The 21,872-nt window shown below is 41.4% G+C and overlaps 1 protein-coding gene across 5 annotated transcripts in view; it reads right to left on the reverse strand.

The window, feature by feature from the left end:
• TTC7A (tetratricopeptide repeat domain 7A) overlaps nt 1-21,872 on the reverse strand; it is a 172,098-nt gene that overhangs the window by 27,610 nt on the left and 122,616 nt on the right. For 4 of the 5 annotated variants that reach the window (XM_037405028.1, XM_037405026.1, XM_037405030.1 and 1 more), the window contains one exon: nt 12,803-13,005. The exons of the other annotated variant lie outside the window; for it this stretch is intronic. In XM_037405028.1, the coding sequence (XP_037260925.1) occupies nt 12,803-13,005 (203 nt within the window). The remainder of the gene's footprint in view (nt 1-12,802; nt 13,006-21,872) is intronic. 5 annotated transcript variants of the gene reach the window in all.

A 21,872-nucleotide genomic window follows, 5' to 3' on the forward strand; every position in this document is an offset into this window, starting at 1 on the left:
TGCCTCTTCTTTTATTGCTCTGCTCTTAGGATGTAAAAGAAGCCGTGGCAGTTGATGGCTCTCCCACATTGGCATCTATTATTGTAATGCTAAATGCTAGCTCCTATCACCCCTGTAATCCTGTTTGGGAAGCTCTGCTACAGTGTTTACATTCTTATCTTTGTTTAGTCAATGCTGGCAAATAAAAGCACAAACAATCTCCACTGTACAGCTTGGCACTACTGAGATGCTGCCATTTGAGTTCCAGTTGATTTTTATTTGCAGTCTCTTATGCTGGTGACAATCTTGGAAAGCAGATACAGTTACATCACTTACCAGGCTGTAAAACTGATGTTTTTATGAGCCTACACTTTGTATTAAAATGAATGCTGAACAGGTGAACACAAGCAATAAGAGAACTGGGCTAAATATAAACACACCAATGCAGTAATTTCTCTGGAGCAACTCAAGTGTCATTTCACCTCATTTCCTGCCTTAGGCCATGCATCTTAGGAGATACTCAACCGCCTCATGTAACTAATTTAAAGAGGTATGTGATCTATAAAAACATGGCACTCATTTTAATTGCACAGTCTCCCTATATCTTCAGGGAAAGAACAGAGGCAGACTCTTCCACAAGGTAATGCAGAGCAGGAACCTAACAAAAGGGCTCTGCACCAACCCTGGAGAAGTCCCTCTCTCTGGGCAACAGGTAGAGAGAGTGATGAACTCATCTACCTAAGCTAAAGGCTGAGAACTAAGCAACATGAATTTTCACTTATGACTTAAACCACCTAAAACGGAATTGCCAGCTCAGACTCTCAGAAGCAAAGAGGAAGTATTAAATCCCATTGTTTTGTTTATTTCTTACAAAGTTGATGGCTATTAAGTGAAGCACAACAAGAAAAATCACTCCCACCCAACTTCCAAAAATACTAGTTATGAGGACCCATTTAGGCAAACATATATTCACAATGCTAGTGAACTAATGCATGACTAAAGAGAGCAACCACAAGACATAGATGCTTAAGCCTGTTTCTGATTAAGCATCTCACAGTGTATGCTGCACCCAACGACTGCCTTCAGTCTATGCCCTGGCTGATGGAGGAAAGGCTTGGGTAACTACACTGGTCATAAATCTCCCCATTGAAATGTGATTAGCTTGAAAATCCCCTGTTGTTCTGTCAGGGAGCTGAAGAGGTGCAAATCCATTCAATTACATCTTGCAGATACATATCTAAGGAGAACACACGGCTTTTGGTGATATATGGAAACTACCACCTTATACAGTATCTCCTTCCAAATTAGCATTCTTGCCATCTGATTCTCATTAGACTGACTCAACTGTTCTCTTAATCTTATATTTTTCCTCCCAAGGGATTAACATCGATTTTTTTGTCTTGCACACACACAGGAAGGTCATACTGTTTCCTACAGGGTGGATTCATTCAATAAGGAACTGCGCTATTAAACCTGACTTGACATTATTGTCAATAGAGCTAGGCTGCCACAATGGTGCTTATTTTTAAGAGAATTTCAATGCAACTCTCCTGAGCCTGTAGTTCCTGAGCTACATCCATCATTTTACTCCATGCTACACACAAGCCACTTGACAACTCGTTAGAAATATATATACAAAACGAAGGTCAGGGCTGTGTGCCAGGGAAGCCCTACTAAGATTCAAACTCCACCTCTAACTTAAAAAATAATGAAACAAAATAATTACAAAATGCCTCTGTGAATAGAAGTTCTTCAACAGAAGAAGGAAACAGGAAGGCAGGACAGCAGGTGGGCCTGCAAGACATTTTTAGCTGGACACTCTGGGTTTCATGTCATATGTGAAAACAGTACGAATCCAGTCACTGGTGGTCTGGGCAGGGCAGCCCGCAGGCCTGAATGGATCAGCACTATTTTGGGTTTGGTTAAGTCCTGCTTACAGGGACCTTCAGGGATGCCCCCTCCCTCCCTTGTAAACTGATGAAGCTCCAGTATCAGAGGGGTCAGATTGTTCTTCCCACATCTTGTCCCGGAAGGCTGCTTCAGAACCTCTCTGCACCAATGGCCAGGAACCCTCTTTCAACCTCCAGCAACAATTTATAGCAGATAAAGCTGCATCCTTCAGCTGACGCAGCTTTTCGCTCCCCACAGCATTCACTATTTGTTTCCACACATACCTGCAGAGAGAGCAAATGTATCTCTCCCCAGTCTTTATTTTGCTACCCTGACAAGTCACACTCTCTCTTGCCCATCCCTGACCATTGTAGGGGGTTTGGGTTTTTTTTCCCCTGCTCATTTTCCTGCCGGGGATTCTCTCTCTTGAGCACTTTTGCAAAAACATGGGCAAAGGTCACATTAGCAATATTAAACAGCAGCTCACTGATAGACTGGATCTTTATAGAAGCATAAGGAAGGATGAGAGGGAAGGAGCAAGAGGAGTGTTTTCAACATATAAAAAATGCACAAGTTAAGATGTCACAAAGAACAAACAGGAAACCTATATTGAGTTCCTGCCTCAGGAGTCTAATTTTCCAAAAGGTTGAGAAGTTCCTCCCAATTTCTTGGTTCGTTTGTTGTTTTCAGACACTCCTCCAACACTGCTGGAACAAGCTCCTGACCTAACGACACTTTCAGATTCTTTGTAGTGAATTTTACCTTTCTTGGACAAAACTGCAAATAAATAACATTGAAAGAGATTTCTGGGGCAAATCAGGGTTGGGTTCATCTCTTGCAGAAATCTACAAGGCAGAGCGGGGACAGAAAAGAAGAAACCACCTGCTGAATGGCTAACAGAAGACAAAAATAATTGTAACTGTCTCTGGTCAAAGCTTTACCTTAGTATTTTAAAGCAAGCAGCAGTCTAAGCTTTTTGCTGTCTCTTCAACGTTCCTTCTAATTCTTTTCCCTCCCCTTCTCTCTTATACACCTATATATTACCATTTGCCTGCTCTCCAAATGTACAGGAGAAATGCAGTGCACTGAACAGAAAAAAATTTGTAAGAAAAACTATTAACAGCATATAGAGATTTCCCCACATTGAGGGAAAACTTACGGAGTGGGCTAAACTGTTTAAATGTTTTGTACTACCACAGTAGTCCATAAATATGCTGCTGGAGACTAGGACTTAGCAAATTCACCCTTCAAGTGTTTTCTTGTACACTCCATATTAGGCAGACCTAAGAGTCCCAGAGTCTGCAGCTCTCCAAGCTGCATCACAGCAGACGTCACTGCTCTTCCTTTGGGTTGCTATAATCTCCTGTTGACTGTCACTATTACTTACTTAAGGGGGGGTGGGGGGGTGGTAAGGCACTTTGTTCAAGGGTGCTCCATTTTTTGAAAGGCTTGTAATGACTGCCTACTCAAATGCTTTTTCTACCTTTAGGTCTGTCATCTCTCTCACAAATCCAAGCCCGTTCTCACCAGGGGAAACTGCAGAACTGTACTAGTACAAAGATGTTCTGCTTGTGCTAAATTTGTGGAGCAGAAGGATACATTCACTGCCAGAGAAAGGAAGCACCCCCCTTCCCCCTCCCGCAAAATGCTATTTTTTGCAGGCGTTGTCATATCGTATCCCCAGGAAGAGGAGAGGGCTGTGCTAGAAAGTCGTCAGATCCACATTTGCTTCTGTTTTACTCTGTCCTTCACAGCACCGCTGTAACAATTTATCAGTACAATGGAGGGCAAGGCACAACACACAGGCAGGGCAGACTCCTCTAATGAAAACAAATCCTTGCGAGAGGAAAAAATAGTTTAGATCTGCCTCCTAAAACCCACTCCCACCACAGTAATGTTTTCATCACTACTTACATTTAGGGACATAAGGGTACTCAGAGCTGTAAAGCACATCATTTGTGCTGAACAGTCGCAGTATTTTGCCCAAAATATCTGTAGTCCAAAAGCCCAAATGAATAAAACACCATAGGAATCAAGAGATATAATTAGGATAAATAAGATTTTGCGCTTACAGAGCGCCCGTCATCTGAAAGTATGTGCAGAGATTAATTAAGCTCCACAAACCCCAGATGAAGTAGATTAGTAGCTTCATCCCTTTACAGAGGTTTAGAGCGAAGTGTGACACATAATCACAGCTGAAAGTGCAGCGGAGCTGGCGGTGCCCGGGATGGGAGAGCCAGGGCTCCACCTCCGCTCCAGCCCCCTCCAGTGAATTGCCTTCCATGGAAAATGCCTGAGCTGCAGTCCTTCGCTCTCTGGAAGAGGAAGGACCCACCCTGTTGCACAACAGAAGCAAAGCCCTAGCCTGAAGTGTTTTGATAAATACCATGAAACCATGCTCAGCTTGGAAAGAGAAACCAAGAGCTCACTCGCTCTCATGCATTTGCTTTGGGTGCTCCCGCTCACTCTAAGATGCCAAGAAATCCCTCTGCATCAGCAACTCCCCAAAAAACTGTCCTAACAACATGGCTTGTGGCTTCAAAGGTTTGGAGGACATGGCATACATAGTATCTTAAGTACTTTAATCTGCAATGTTGGTTATCATTTTCCCGTTTCTATGTATTTTACTATATCAGAACTCAGAAGCCACACTGACCTAGGATCACACAGACACAATGTAATTAAAAACTATAGTCAATACATATATCAAAACCTTAAAAGAACCCTCCCTTGAAGCAGGTTTTACATTCAGAAATTCTGGATAATAACTATAAAAAATAAACACATCTCATACCATCCAAAAATATTTAAAGTAACGAACTTGATGTATATATGTATTTAAGAAAAAAAAACCTTTTAAAAGTAGTGTTACTAGTAAAGCTTAAATTGTTTTGTATGTCAAAGAACAGTTAGAAATTCCCTTTTCTGTCATTGTCTACTGAAATTCAAGTTCTTACAACAGCAGTTTCTCATAGATTCCCTTTAAGTAGTACCTGTGATAATGAAAAATATTCTCAGTATCACAGAAGTAGTACAACTATCCACTTAATCAAAACTACCCAGTCCCTAACTCTGCTTATCACCTCTGCCAAAACAAAACAAGTGCAGGAGGAACATCAAATGCAGCCAGGAAGAAAAAAATCTCCAGGACAGATAAAAACAGGTTGCTCATTGTGTCTGTAGATACAATTATCCACCTATTACACTCAGGGCAAACGCACAGTTGTCCTAACTACAGGGCAATGCATTTTAATTGTGATGTTAAATTCTCTGTACACAAATATAAAAAAAAACTGAGCAAGAAATGTCACTAAAAAAATGGAAACAGACCACGGCATACTTATCTACAAAATGGCAAACAAATTGGATAAAGTACAGACATAAAGCAGCTCCTTAGATGATAAATTACTCTATTAATGTGAAAACTATGCTCTTTTGTGCCCACATTTAAGCACAGAAAACATTCTAACTTCAGCTTTCAAGGTAAAAATGCTTTTAATTAGGGGCTAGCTACCTTACAAGACACACAGACCTTGGTATGATGGAGCTATGATAATTTACCCATGCTGAGAATGTGCCCCATGATTTATATGATTACTTCATGGCAGCATGAAACAAATCCCCAAGGAAGTAACGCATGTCATCCTTGAAAATATTAAGCAATCAAGCCATGTTTTTATTATGTGAATGGATGCCTTTGAAAACAAGGATGCATGCACCATACTGTGAGGTAAAATGAAACAAATGAACAGAAATAATTCATTTCCATGTTCTAATCAGTGGAAACTGTAGTCTTTCAAATTATACTGATGCTACCAAATGTGAGTCTAGAGACAATAGGTTGACTCTTCTACTAAAATGAACGTGAAATTGCATCCTAAATACACGATGAAGGCCAAATTAAATAGTCCAAGGCTCTTCCTTTGTAAAGGCTCTTTCTTTTCATTCAGTCCTTGCATCCAACTGAACAATTAAGAGCAAAAGATTGAAACAAAGCATCATATAGTTTTTAAACGCTCAAATCTAATCAAATCCAATATAGTTATCTTAGGCAAAAGGAACATAATCTATAAAAAAATCCTGTCTCAATCAACCTCTTCATCTTCTAGCATTACCAGCAGAGAGAAATTTGTGTTCCACCAGCTAAAAGGAAGTCTCTGGCAAGCACAATGAAGAATATATATCAACAACCAGAACTGCATGCATGCTTCCTGGCTGTGTTGTATTCACAGACTGGGATACTGACATCTCTGCAAGGACCCAGGACAACACTGTTACACGGCTCCTATGAAATCACCATGCATTCATTAGAGGTGCTGACCATAAAAAAAAAATAAAAATTACAAAAATCTAGCCCCTACAGGCACAAGGAGATGGAAACAGAGCTGTGATAATGAGAAAAGGCTAATACAAAACATTTGAAATAGAACACTGAATTTGTATGAAAATTTATACTATATAATATATAATATATATAATAACTACATGAGTAGAGGACCACAGGACAGTGAGGTTTTTTTAACACTGAGTCTACAACACTGCCTTTGAAGCTAAGCTAATTTGTTGTAAGTGCATTATTTACTCTAGCCTTTTCACCTTAAAAAGAACTGTAAGAAGTTTAGAGAGAGGCCACAGCAATAATGAAAGGAATGGGACTGGTTCAGTGACAGGTATCTATGAAATCAGTAATGGGAGGGAGGATGAATAGTTATCAGTGGTATGTTGTGTCTTCCAAAAAAAGAACAAGGTGCGTCAACATGGCTAGGAAGAGCTGCATCAAGAACATACAAAATCTGGCAATTCTTTGTACAGCAGAAAGCAGACCTGCAGGTCTCCTTGCTGAAGGGTACTATGAATGCTGAAAGCTGACACAGGCTCAAGACAAGTTCAAGAAGGAGAAATCCACTGTGAATTACTAAGGAAGAAGAATCTACACCTACTTCAAGGATGTCCCTGAGCTAAGTCATAACCTCAGAAGTACCATATATGTCTGCCCTGCTCTTGTTCTTTCCTAGGCACTTCCTTTTGCTGCTGTTGGAGGGAAGAACTAGTTGAACCCAGTAGTCATGCCAACACTACACTTAGTATCTACCTGCAGAAAAAAATTCCTGGTAGTAGCTTCCAATTCACTTTGCGGCGGGGATGACTGGATGGAAGGCTGCTTTGCTAAAAAGCACCTGTTGGACAACAAGCTGGCCATGAGCCAGCAAGGTGCCCTGGCAGCAAAGGCAGCTAACAGTATCCTGGGCTGCATTAAGAGGAGCGTTGCCAGCAGGTCGAGGGAGGTGATCCTTCCCCTCCACTCAGGACTGGTGAGGCCATACCTGGAGTACTGTGTCCAGTTCTGGGCTCCCCAGTACAGGAAGGACACGGACATACTGGAGAGAGTCCAGCAAAGGGCCACTGAGATCATTAAGGGACTGAAGCACCTGTCATACACTGAGAAGCCCAGAGAGCTGGGACTGTTCAGCCTGGAAAAGTCTCAGGTGGGTCCTTACCAATATGGTTAAACATCTGATAGTAAGGTGTAAAAAAGACGGAGCCAAACTGTTCTCAGTGGTATCCAGTGACTGCATGGGCACAATCTGAATCGCAAGAAATTCCATTTAAACATGAGGAAAAGCTTTGTTTACTGTAAGGGTGATCAAACACTGGAACAGGTTGCCCAGAGAGATTGTGGAGTCTCCATCCCTGGAAATATTCAAACCCCAGCTGGATACAGTCCTGATACCCTGCTCTAGCTGAACCTGCTTGAGCAGGCAGTTGGACTACATGATCTCTCAAGATGCCTTCCAGCCTCATCTGTTCTATGATTTTGTTATGTGCCTGACTGTATTCACCATAGAAACTTCTCCCCAGAATAAACAGGCCTTCCTGGGGAAAGGCCAACACCTACACTAATCTCAGGAAAACCAGCCTGCAGTCAATTTGTTGGCCCAGCTTAGGTGCCTTATACTCAGGTGAGTGGGAAGCTTGTTCTTCCATCTTCATTTGGAGGGTACCACATGAGTGCTCAGCCCTTCTGCATGGCTGCCAGTCTCATGTTTTGTGGTGCAGGTGACAGTCTAAGAAAAAGCAGAACTCTCATGATTAGCGCAACTGGCATTACCTGTATATTCTATTTGACTTGACTATGGAACAAATTCAAATACATTTTCAGTAGATTATGTTTTCCACCCATTTATGTGGTCACAACAGAACACAGGAACACATTATGAAGACTGCTTTCCATTTCAACCTTCAGAAAAACTCACCGAACAAAACCCAATATATATTTCACTTTGTTTTGCTATCAGGCATAATGATGAGGCAGTGCAGACAGCTCTGAGACATTCTGCTAAGAACCATATCATCCTTGCCCCAGCCTTCAAGAGAAGTAAGGAATCATTACAATCTTCCACTGCAATCAATAAGACTCAAGTATGAGTCAAGTGAATTTTTTTTCTTTGTTTTGACAGTATTTTTTGTTGTTTTCATTAAATCTGGCACTGGTGGAGATGAGGATGCCCATTTCCTTCCCTTTTAAATACACGATTCTCTTTCTTCTTCCCTGAACTAATACATGCTGAGAATTGCTCTAATGCAGCAAAATGCTATGTGAAATGCATGCTGGGCAGGAGTCCTCTGAATATCTCAGTATATTTTCAGTTTATCTTGCAATATTATGTATGGAGCTTCAGGACTCAAATCCAACATGCTGGCATGGATTTTCTCCTCTGAATCAAAAGGGAAAATGGTACTGAATGAACTGGGAACTAGCAAATTTCAGTGTCCTTCTCTAGTGACACATAGGTAGGTGGATTTGTGTATCACTTTAAAAGGAGGTGTCATCTGCCCCAGCTTATGTTATATTTTCTGACTTGATTGGGCACATGTCAGTTTTGTTATCACCATCCCATAGCTGTGTGCATCATGATGTTATATAACCAAATTTGGTACACACTGAAAGAAGTAAGTCATAGTTATTTGGTTTTGTGCTATCAGAGATTAGCATCTGGCATGGCTGACTAGGCACAGTGTAAGACAAAGGGATATGGGCTAAGCTCTTGTTTCTGGACCAATGAAGATACCTACTCAGTGGAAACTCCATCAGCCCCCACCCCGGGAGGGAGATGTGCTCTATGATCTTTGCAAGGAGGCCCCCCCGAAGGAGCTTGTGAAAGGTATGAAGGAGAAAAGAACAGGGCTGTTCTAGTAAAGGGAGGGAAGACAGAAATGTGAGACAGAATGAGGAGAAATGTGGAAAAAAGCCCCTAGCAAATCATATTTCTTGAAGAGAGCTATGGTCTTACAGTATGTGCAGTTTCTAGGGGCCAATCCAAACTAATTGTTTCTGACAGCAAAGAGTTGTTCAATCCAAGGAGTAGCTCCACACGTCACCAGGAGTATTTGGCACATAAGTACCCTCCCAATAGCCCCAAAAACTGATATATGTGTTTTTTCCAAACTTGCTCAACAAATGTGCTTCCTTAGATTAGGTGCTAGCCCATAGTATTTACTTTGTAAAGGCCATTGTTGGAGTCTTAATACAGGTGTAAGCATGCTGTGGTATCACTTACAAACTGCGAGTGCTAGCAAGAAGCAGCACAGCTACGTAGTATTTTCAATGTGCCTGTGGTTTCCTAACCACAGTATCTGACACCCAGTGCCAACAGCTCCCACGATGAAGCAGGACCCGCTACCCACCTCATCAGATGCTGCCTGCACTGCAGTCCTGCTGTACAGTGCTGCTCTTCCATGCAGCAGCGTGCTTTACATGGAAAGCACACTGATCTGACAGATAACGTAAACACCCGACAGTCACAGTAAAACACAGCAATTCTCAGCTATGCAGAGAAGGAGCTTGTGTTTATTACGGCAGTGGCCCTATCCTGTGTAAAAGTGAAGTTACTGACACCCAACGGACTCATTCATTGCTAGATCTATGCCCTTCATTTAAAGCCAGCAACGCTCTTCAGGTTGGAATTTTCCAAATATAGCTTTAACAACCCAGTTCTGAGAGCCCAGGGGAAGAGACATGACTACTTTGCTAATTGATGCTGATACACCAGAGGAATCATCACTGTATACAGCAGAGTTTTCCCTTAAAGCGGACTAGGTCGGTTGGATGGCAACTGCATTAAGTCAAACGGTAATTCTCCTAACCAGACCCTCTTTCCCTAAGTTATTACACAATCACAACAGTATTACTACAGTAGGAAAAATATATGCTCAAATGTTTGGGGAGACCAGCACTGAAACAGCATGTGTGAATTTAATTTCAGCTGCCTATGTGTCTTGCATAGTTTTAAGCCACTTAAAACTAGCTGATAATCTAGTTTGGCATCTTGCATAATTCAAGACATAGATCTCCCCCTGGTAGGGGACTGAACATACTGTGCTCAAGAACTTGCATTTTCAGTAACAGTACAGGTAGTACTTGGCTAATACATGCCTTTCAGAAAGGTATACAGTCTTCTTCTGATGGCCTTGAGGAAATGCAGAATTTACCACTTGTTACATATCCTCAATTGCATAAACCCAGTCTTAAGTTCTCCATGGGGACACCATCTCATTCAGTACACAGGACACAATCACTTAGCTAGCAGCCATTCAGTATTTTAATTTTGCCCTTTTTATTTGATGCATAGCCCTAAAAGCCTTGTTTACTGAACATTATTCCAGCTCTGTTCTGAAGGCAGAATGATTAATTTCTTTACAGGCTTTTCTATAGTGCTCATCAGATGCTTCGAACTTGTTATGTGCAATTTCCTAGCTTTTGGAAAAGCATACAAAGGAATGCCGTTATGTGGCATCCTATAACTACTGCCATGATTCATATCAGCAGGGATAGACCAGACCTTTGGTATCTTAGCTAACAGGTGTGAACCACAGGCTGCCAGCATGGCCGAGCTAAAGGACATGAGGCACATGCTTTAGGAAGTGATTTTCACTGATACTAAGATTCAGAATTTTAAGGAGACTGAAGGCTATGGAGTAGAAGTACTCTTAGAGGTTCATGCTCCTTTGTCTCTCTTGTAAGACTGACCCCTTTTAATTCATCCTCTCCAACACGTGCACCCCTCAACCCATGTGTCTCAGCCTGGCTCCTGAACCCAGTCTTATTCTTCTTATTGATCCAGTCTTACTAGTGTTACCTATCTTATCTTATTTTCTGTCTATCCTTATTTCTCTCACTTTATTATTGAGGTTATCTTTCTTCTTCCCTACTTGCTTATGGACTAAGTGTCTGCCCCAAATTCCCCATCTCACTGTCTTTTTCACCTCTCCTAACTTTCACTTCCATCCCTTGACTATGAGATGATGAAGCTTACTAACGTTTGAGGGGAATGAACATTCACAGACTCCTTAGAGGTCTCAGAAACACATATCTACTAAGCACATATAAAACACATTTTTTTAAAGGTTGTAACTTGAATAGCCTAGGAAGGATTTTCTTAGGCATGGTAAAAAGCACATTAATATGTTACAAAGACTACCCATTCCTGACAAAACCTGGAGACACTAAAGCACAGTAAAGATGTCACAGAAGTCTTTTAAGAGCTCTTCTTTAGCTTCATTTTCAGAAACAGTTAAGTCATGTTGGGTGACATTTTCTAGAGTAAACTGGGCCAGAGCAGATGTGCATCTCAGAAATTTTTATTCCAAATTACTATAGTTTCAGAAAATTGCAAGCAACTGAAATGGGCAGACACAGTATGTGGCTCTGCCCATAAAATAAGACAAAAATCAAAGCTGTTATCATGTTGGCATCTAACTTAATGCTGCTCTGGTATCGGTGACTCGTCTGAAATTGTGACACTAACTGAGCTAGAATGCCATTCTTTCTTGCCCACTTTTTACCAACTGGTTTTGTAAAGGTTGGATCACAGCAACAAAGTAATATTATTGCCCCATATAAGCCTGATATGTGCATAGCTGTTTTGTAACCTTCTCCTGACCTATTTATTTGCTAGTTTTGCACTGAACATTATTACCAAATATCTTATCCCTTGCCTGTAGGTCCTATTTTCTCTCAATTATAATTTCACTTTACATTTGTCCTCTTATGCACTGCTACCCCTTCAGTTTTGGAGTTGCAAGGCAAACCTCATCAGGACCAAATTTATGCCAGGAACGCTAGCAAAGACACAAAGTGATCACATGGATATAGAATTCCTATAAAAATTAATCAAGAAAAACTTCCAAAATCTAAAATCCCAGAGAGATCTAGTAAGGGCTACAGTTAACAAGACCTATCATTGATGAAATATGATTAACTATTCTGATTTCAGAAGAGAAGTGGGTTTTAGTCTTCCACAAGGCTCCCTGTATTATTGTTATCATTACTAAGCTCTAGGCTCTGTGTCTGTAATTAAGTTTGTTTTGAGGATGGTGCAACATAAAAAATATTTGCTGGGTAGGAATGTTACCAAAAAACCTTACAAATGTGGGGCCACTGCCCCTACACAAGGTTGGAGCTAAGCTGCAGCTTAAGACAATAACAAATTATTTCTATTGTAAAATCATAGTTTATCTTGATTTGAGTAGACTCAAGACTCCAGCCCAAGGTTTACAAACCCCATATATATCTAATATATCTATTTTCTATTGTTATTTAGTTCAGATCTTTCAAATATCAGTGTACTGCTTACTTAAAATGCGTAACAGTTAGTAGGAAAAGCAGCAAAAGACAAATCAGTGAATTGACTTCCAAAATAATCAGCCTTTGTCAATTAAAATATTTACTTTGACACAAGTACTAATTAGTTAAAAAACATTCAAACCACTCTTAAAGTAGAGGTTCAAGCTCCCAATTTATTCTTGGAACAGTCACTTGCTTTCAGGATTAGGAAGACAGCAGCATCCAGAGCAAGCGTGAGCCCTCTCCCCTCTTATTACAGTTAATCAGGAACATAAATACTATAATGGAGCTGAGCCCCTGCAAACTCACCAGGCTGTGCATAATTTCCACTCCAGCTGGATTCACTGTGAGCGCTTCATCATACAATTGCCTAGCCTCCTCCAAGTTGCCTTTCATCTCTGCCAGCCTCCCACGCATGTACAGTACAGCATGAGATGTGGGGAAAAGACTAGCTGCCTCCTGGATACAAAAGCTTGCTTCTTTGAGATGATGTTGTTCCATGAAGAGTTCAGCTAAAAAAAACCAAAACAAAACCCAAATAAAAAAAAAAGGAAACCAAAACCCCACCCTACCATTAGTTGAAGTCAGAGACCTTTCTTCACATGAATTGTGTATCATCTCCCATCTCCCTTAAGCATTATAAAATATGAGGCCATGATCCTCCACAGTGCTTACTACTATGGTTAGTGCTTACTATCACAAATGGATTCACTGAATGGATCTATTTTAATGCTAAGACTCTATATAGACATTCATGGACATCTTTAGGTGTTATTCTGACAGAGGACAGCCTTGAGGATTCCTCCATTAGGAATGTAAGCAGTGCTGAACTGAGCCCTAAAGAAGCAGGGCTGGTAGCCACTTGGAGCCATCCTAAGTATTTCCAGATAATCGGGGGCGGGGGGGGGGAAGAACAGAATAAGCCATCACTGTCTATAAGGAACTTCAAACATGTCAGAGTAATGGGATACATCTGACTGAGCTGGACATTAGATAACTTAATTAAAAGAGCACTTCCACACTTTAAAAGATTATTAAAAGTGTTTCTCTCTGCTTATTTGTCTAGTTTATGAAATAGCTGTCTCTTAACTTTTCATAGACTATTAAAATCAAGAGGCTTTTTTTCACAGACATACTTACATTGTGTATTCACACATTTACTTCCTCACACATACTCTACAGAAAAACAAGAGAGTGCTCTTGGAAGAGACTTTGCACAGACATTTACTTCCTTCAACTATCAGCAACTACCTTACTGGTTTTCTTAGGGAAAAAAAAAGTAACAGGCATATTAATGTGCTTGACTGTCAATTTGTTAATTAAATCATTTCTCATGTTAAACCGATTTCGTTAACCATATAATTTCTCCATGTTAAACAAATTTCATAACATACCTCATAGTTAAACTTTAACAGTTCTCAGGATTTGGACTAATGATCATTGTATGTCCATTCTACAACCTGTTTGTGTCCTATATGGTATCACTGCAAAAACTCAATGTTGTCTTTTTTTTTTTTTTTTTCTAACTGATACAGTAATGCAGTAAGTATTGACAGTTCAAGAGTCCAATTCAAAATCACTAATTCAGGCTCCAGATTTAGATGAGTAATTCTGAAATAAGACACAACCTTAAATGTCCTGACTTCTAAAGGTAGTGAATATTCTCAAGAAGCCTCTGTAGAGGGGGGAAATTAGCCTGAAAATTCCTCTTAAATAGGTTTAAAACTCTGCCAGTTTAAAAACACTGGGAGACCCAGATGACCATGGGGACTTGGCACGCTGACATGGAGTCTCCTGGGTAGAGGTCTGCAGAAGAGCATCTCAAAGGCAGTCCTGCCTGACAATGGGAAGGCTCCTCTTTGGCCTACCTGACATACCTTATTGACATAAGACTGGGACCACAAATAGCACACTGAAAACAATCACGTATTGAAACAACAGCGTGGCTGAACACTGTCCCACTTCTGAAGTGGTCATTCTAGAAGAAGCGTGAGACATTGTCGAGAAAATGCTCCAATATTTCTTAGCCATCCCTAGGTTATGCTACAGATAAATGTCATTCTCCAAGGCTGTCAACGTAAACAAAACATTAGTTCCTTGGTAAAAGCTACACTCTTTAAGAATGACTCACTTCTCTCTGGTTAATAATAAAATCTCAGCATGCATCCCTTCCCTTGGCTCCCAAGAAGTTGCAGCTATCTATAATAACAGAAAGCAAGGCTGTGTACCTTGTCAAGCTGAGCATGTGCACAGCCTTATTCAAAAGTTTGTGGGAGGACAGTATTTTACTCTCACTTCCCAAGGAACAGAGCATTTTCCTGCCAAGTGCTGCATAGCAGCTGACGCCGTGCACGTGGCAGTAATGAGGATGGGGATGTGCAAAGTGACGATTCAGAGCCTGGAGATAAACACTCCATTTGCCAAGTTAGCACAAACGAAGGGGTGAAATCCTGGCACTGTTTGAAGTCAGCAGAAGTTCTGGATATTGCCATATTAAAAGCTCTATTAGCAACCAACAGCATAATGTGACTTGTTTCATTTCAGAAAAGAATCAGGAGCAAGGGGGTTTAGATATGAAATCACGCACAGCCAGTGTTTCAATGCATACAAAATGGAGAGTACTTATTCTTTCAATAGCGCCTGTAAATCCTCTTCAGTAATAACAATTATTTAGAGGAAGAGCAGCAATGCAGAATCTAAATAAGATCTACAAATTGTATTTTATGGTATGGTAATGTAGCATATTAAAGTTCAGTCCATTTCTTTGCAGGCTCAGTAGTCAATAAAAAGTGATTTAAGGTGTGGGAGGCCTAATTTGCATAAAAAAGAATGAGAGAGGTGCCTTTGGGTTATGAAAGGAAAGGATTGCACCCACCCAGCTAAAAATAGACATTAAGGAAAATCATTTAGGCCTGCTTTAAAATGTGTTTTCTGTAAACCCATTTTTCACTTCTATTACATACTCATTTTATTTACAGATTAGCAAGATACACTTACACAACATGGAATGAAAACACAGCTTGAGGCAGAAATCAAACCCAAAAAACAAGGACTCATCACATTTATCATGGTAATACTACTGCCTCCTTGATAGTACAGAAAGCACTGAAACACCTCCTTTGCATTACCTGGGTTAGCAGCTTCCTATCCAGTGGATTATTCAGCATCTCTCCATCATCACTTAATCATGCTGTAAATAAACATCTAACCAAATTAGCAGCCCTCACAAGGAAGTTCTGTTACAGAGGCATGACACCCAAGTGCACTCCAAAGCAGAGGATATCTCCTCAGGCAAACGCAGGTACACAGGATCTGTAATTCCTACCCTGTGAAAGGTTCAATGCTTTAGGGAAACCATTCATAAACCTCCTGTTGTTGGTACTGACGTTCTTTGCAACTTATAATCTAAAGGCTATGTTTGCATACTTCCTTGCCCTCTCTCACTTAATACCATCTTCACAAAAACTTAAATTTACATTCTGTTTTGAACTAAGTACATCAAAGGTTCTGTGAATGCTATGAGCAAAGAGAGGTATCATCCTGGATGTACCACCTCCTCTATTAGCCTCTCTGGAATAATGCTAGAAACTCTGAGTGTGAGTGATTATTAGGAAATATTTCAGCATTTTTACCTATAGGTACAGGCTGAGAACAGTGCACTGCACGGATGGGCAAAGACAGGATGAATCACGCACTGTCTCCTTTCATTCAGTATATGAAGCTTGAGCCTGTACACACCAAGACCACAAGCAGCTATCCAGCTGACTCCAAGGTCCAGCCTAGCACGATTCATTTCTTTCTCAAATCCACCTTACGCTTCCCATCTGTCCTCTCTGGCAGTACTGTCCAGCCTGCTCTGCTGTTCTTCCAAACAACTGTTGTCTCCTCTTGAGGCTATGGCCTCCTTTGTCTTGACCTGCAATTAGACTTACACTGACACATCAGTCAACACTGGGCCGGTCCCCAAGAGCAGCACGCATCTCCACTCAGATTATCATTAGATGCTAACATGAGCTCCTAGTTCTTCCAGCTGTTTCTGCTGGCATTTAAGCTCATCTAGTGAAGTGAAGATCCTTAATCAAGTGAGAATTGCCAGAAGCATATAATCTACTTGCTCTCCAAGACCAGTAACAAATGCACAGACTGAGAGCACTTTCCAGAACACTAACAAAACTGGGTCTCCTACAGTCAGGCTTCCTTTTTTATCTCCATGATAAATTATTTGACAGAGCTCTGTTAGGGAGTCCATCAGAGGAGTAACAACAGTGTAACCTAGTCACATTTGCATCACAGTGCTAGTCTGAGGAACAGAGTTGCTTGCCATCACCTTGAACACCGACTCTATTCCCCATTTCCTAGGTGTTTCAAAGCAGTATCAAGAGTGTGCTCGTCACCACAGAAGCAGCAACAACTGTAATTCTAGAAAAAAAAAAATCAAACTGATTTTTGCAATGTGAACAACCCAAGAGTTAAATTTTTACTCCTTGCAAATCACATTTGGTGTCATCCAAGACACAGCGGTTGACTCCCACAAGCAGACTGCTCCACATCACTCGGTTGTGTGTGCCTGTTGGATCTAAAGCACTTGTCTGCTCTTGCCCACCCCAAAAATGCTACTGCATAGCAACACAGTCAGCGCAATGCAGATGCCCAGCAGGATGGTACAGCGGAGAGCTGCCCTTCACACTTTAAGAAGGTGAGAGCACCTGTGAGGATGTGTCAGGAGGAGATTTCTGTTCCACATCATCTGCCTTCAGGAGCTATTAATGCTTGTTACTGCAGCAGCCCTTCGCCAGCTGGAAAGACCCACTCCTCTGAGACAGCTCTGCCTTGAGCTGTGAATACAGAGCTATTACTGTGACAAAGGGTACCCCCGTTGCCTTGCCTTTCTGGCAGGTAACATTTAGTCATTGTACCATGTTATGACACTATCCTGTATGCAGTAGCTTGACAATTCACAGGCAGATTAGATGGAAGGTTCCTCAAGCTGTATCCTGACTGCAGTCATTTTGTGTGATGCAAACCTTCCTTCAGAAATGAAGAACAGCAACTACTACCACTTGTTCCCATCCACTTGAGCTCAGCCACTTGCTCTTTTGAATGAGGCAACAGATTTACATCCTCAAAGGCTGTCTTTGCATGCAAACTGGTAGTTAACTGGAGTCCAGGGACCACTTTAAATTTCCAAGCTTCAGGTCTCACAGGGGCTGAAATGGCCACTAAGCTTCTTTATTTACATATGCAGCATTAGAGTGAAAGTTTCTGGAAGCAACACAGGACTAGCTCAAGCTACCTTCTACGCTAAATGGTGCAGTCAAAACATGACTTGAAATTCTACAAGATAGCTGGTTCCTTCATGTGAAGTGGGGCCCTGCTCACTGGTGAGGACACAGCTCTCTCCCAGGTGGGAGAAGCAAGCCACCAACTTGTAGGCAATAAGGCCACCACTGATACGGGTGACATAAAAATGCTTTTGTTTGAAGGGCACCTCTTGGGTTCTCTCATGTATTCTCTCTCAAAACACCTCTAACTGGCTTATATATTTATATTTGACTTCTATACTTACAGAAGTCAAAGAAATGACTTCTAAGTCTTCATATTCCAGTCCAGTCAAGGATAAATTTGTCTTTTCAGTCTCTGGTGTGAATAGATGTCATGCTTCCTTTTTCGTGACTGCATGCACTTCATCACTTGCCCAAAAATTACTGAGCCGCTGAGGAAATGCTAGTATTTGGTACCCTCTGTCATCCTCTAGGTACCACTGGCAGTGCAACAGGTTTCTCTCTGTCTCTTGGCAAAGGATCTACAGACTGTTTAACAAAAAGCATTGCTAGCTGCTGTCTGTTTCCTTCACAAGCAAGTGTTCAACACACATGCGCATGTTTGCATGTCCCAGATTTCAAGAAATGGCATGTGCTCTTTGAAGAGCACCCATGCCAACGGATTATCAATCCACAAAGTTTCATGTCCTGCTCCAGCAATGAGAAATACCCAGAAGCCTCAGGAATGGGGGAGGCAATCCAAAACTCCCAGTACCAATGTAAGGCCAAGACTCCTTTTGACTTTTTAAATTCATTGGTGATAGAAAACACACTAAGCCAAGCTGGAGAGTGTCGATCAAAACCTAGTATCCCCCTGAGGACATTCAGGTGAAGAGAAATGGGAAATTTGCCGATGCTTAGCCTACACCAGAAAAGCCTGTTGCTAAAACAGGAGGCTTAGCAGAACCACTGCTGACTTCTTAATTCACCAGTAACATTTCAAAGGGGACCAAACCAGCTCATTTATCACTTCTAACTCCAGTGTGAAGTGTTCCTAATCCCTCCTAGTAAGTAAACACTGCAGGGCGACCATCTTTGCAGTACACCTTTGTTCTCCTCAGTAATAGCTGTGTAATAAAGGACTCCTTCCTGCTCCCTCTCGCCAGGTTCCAACTATTCATACTGCTTTGTGTTACTGTAGAGCCACAAAAAGCAGCGCTTATGGAGCTCAAGAACTCAAGTAGTGAATGGGGAAGTTCTAAATTTGAAAGCACTTAAAAAAAACAACCACAAAAAAGGAAAAGAAACACTAGAATTGCTTCAACAACCACTGCTGCATCACGAGGCAGTATCTGATCCCAGCTATGCTGGCAATGTCAGTAAAGATGTCTCCCAGACCTGATAAACACCTTTAATATCAGAGCCAATAACCTGAGGGGGCTTAGGATCACTAAAAGCTTCGGGAAGGAAGAGAATTTAAATACCCTCGTGCAAGCTGTGCAAATACGAGCTGTGCAGGGGAGGGCTCGGCCCGGCCGTGCCTTTGGCTGCTGCTGGGGTGCCTGCTGTGTGGCCTCGGGCCAGCCAGGGCTGAAGATTCCAGCCCACTGGCCCTGACGACACTTTCTTGTGGAACAAAGCCCATCTCTTCTAACACAGCTTTTTCCCAGGAATTGGCCCATATGGAATAAAATAAATAAATCACAAGTGTTTTGTGAAGGGAGGGTGGAAAAAAAAGAGTTCCTGCTGTACATAACTCGTGGGAGCAGATGTTTTTCCATTAGCTCAGTGTTCTCTGCACACTAGCTGTCTTTACGTTTCTTGTTCATGGCATGTTCATTGCAATGTTTTTTTCCTAGGGTAAACTTCAGCATGTTACTGAGACAGCAGGTAGCCCGCTCCAGCCCCCCTGTGAGTACATGGAATAGTTACCCTAGCAATTTCTGTTTAAATGCTCCTTTAAATTAGCCCTAGGTCTACCTGGTGAGGTTTGCAGACTGTGCTTAGCAGGCACTTAGCCAAACTTAGATCAAATTACCAGACCTACTTTGCTGTGAGTGGCCATATTTGGTAAAGTATTGGGTTAGTCAAGAAGCTAAATTGTCAGATATAAAGTACTAGTAAAGACAAACAAAGTGGACATTGTAGTTAAAAGTAAAGCTTAAAATAATCTAGCAACAGGAGCTGGAATATTAGAACTCATATTAAAACTGGCTTGCAGCATTCTAAAATGCTGTGTATAAATAGAGCATATGGTTATTACTGCCTAGAAATATAATCACACATACTTCAGATAAGAAATCACTCCAGTTACCCAAAAAGCGTAAAACTATTTCTTTTCAGTACTGACAAACTTTGCACTCTGGGTCAAAAATTGATCTTACAAAAATTTTGAATGAAGGTAAAATTTGGTCATAAATTTGAACCATTTCAAGTAAATTTTCCTCAGCCAAAGAGCACGACTGTATTTTCTAAACAGTAGTATTGGCATGATTTTAAAAAGGAAATAACGGGGAGAAATAGTTCTTAGGTCAAGACATTTCTCTTGGTAACACAAGTAGTATTATCACCAGTAATCTCTAGGATTCCCCTTGCAGCTCCTCCTGCAACAAGAGGTATAAGGAGTTAACAAGCTTTACCAATGCTACGGAAGTTCCTTCTCTCCTCTCAAAGTTGAATTCAAACTCTCAGTCATGAAAAGTAGAACAAAATGAGCATATGGATCACATAAAGACCACCTCCCTTGAAACTCACCCCTGCAGCATATGCACTGCAGCACCCTTCCTCAGTACTCCCTGAAATGAGCTGTTTCTCAGACTTGAGGCCAAGAATAATGTTTAGGGTTATTAATATTAAAGCCTAATGAGATGACTCTCTCCTTTTAATAAGCCATTACATTTCAAGAGGACTAGGGGGGTTATTGTTAAAAGGGACCAGACAAGCTGTGTTAACAGTCATTGCTGCAGAACACTTGAGAACAGAGTATGCTTATTACTATTCCAAGCATGCCTGCTGCAGGGAGTGGACCACCTCTCTAGTCTTTGGGGACAGCAGACCTCTTGTACTCTTTCAAAGCTAACTGTGACTACCTGCAAGGAAAACAGAAAGATATGGAAGCCCACCGAAGAAATGTGCAAAGTTCCCTTCTGCAGATGACTGTATTCCCACAGCTGGTCCTATGAGAGGTGGCTGGACATGAGATAAAAAGTGAGAATTCATAGTTCTGTCTGGATGTGTGAAAGAGAAGAGGGCTCTTTCTAGAGACCACAGATCCATCAACAAGTGAAGTAGTTCTCTGGCTGCTTACAGGAAGCTACAGAAAATTAGCTTGCCAAAGTTCACTAAGCATTGCTGCAGGGAAAGACAAGGTGCAGCATCCATTACAGCGCAGCATATTTAGACTTGGGAACTGCACTTTCAAAGCTGCTGCTTTAATATCTTCCCTACATAACTGTGCTGGTCATAAACCCAGAAAAGTTACAGATAAAAGCATTAAGTCTATGCTCTCTTACGCACAAGGTAAGTATCTTTATCACAGCACAAAAGAGATTAACTATTTGCACAGAGTTCACAGCCTTGCCTTCAGCCACTGTTAAAGGAACGCACATATTCTCATGCACTAATTGTGAGACCCCAGTGAAACAAGGGCTCTCCATCTCTGAGGGAATGAGGATGCTTCTGCACAAGACAGGAACTGCTATTGCAGCTGCAGATGGAGGATTCCTCTATGTAAGCACCACCTGATAGCTACCACCCACCTAGGTCCCTTTTGCAAATGTATGTGCTGGCTTTGTGGCCTGGCCTGCTTGCTGGAGAGCCATAAGAACAGCCCTCACATAGCTGTGGGATAGCTGCTTTTATATACCTTTTTCCAATCTAAGTGCAGAAAGCTCTAATTGGATCAGTCAGTTGGTACCACTAGTTTTCATGCCTTGGGATATGAAGAGGTAAGGGAACTGTTATGGCTTTAATGGAATCCAGACGTGATTGCAGCCTGGCACTCTAAATCCATACCCACACACAGAGACATTGCCAGCTGCATCCTGTTAAGTGTCTGAAAAGGATGGATGCTTTGTTATTTACTTACTGTAGTATGAGGTTAGGAAATCGTAATAATT

The sequence above is a fragment of the Falco rusticolus genome, chromosome 12 (assembly GCF_015220075.1).
Source record: "Falco rusticolus isolate bFalRus1 chromosome 12, bFalRus1.pri, whole genome shotgun sequence".
In the NCBI taxonomy this organism is placed as follows: Eukaryota; Metazoa; Chordata; class Aves; order Falconiformes; family Falconidae; genus Falco; species Falco rusticolus.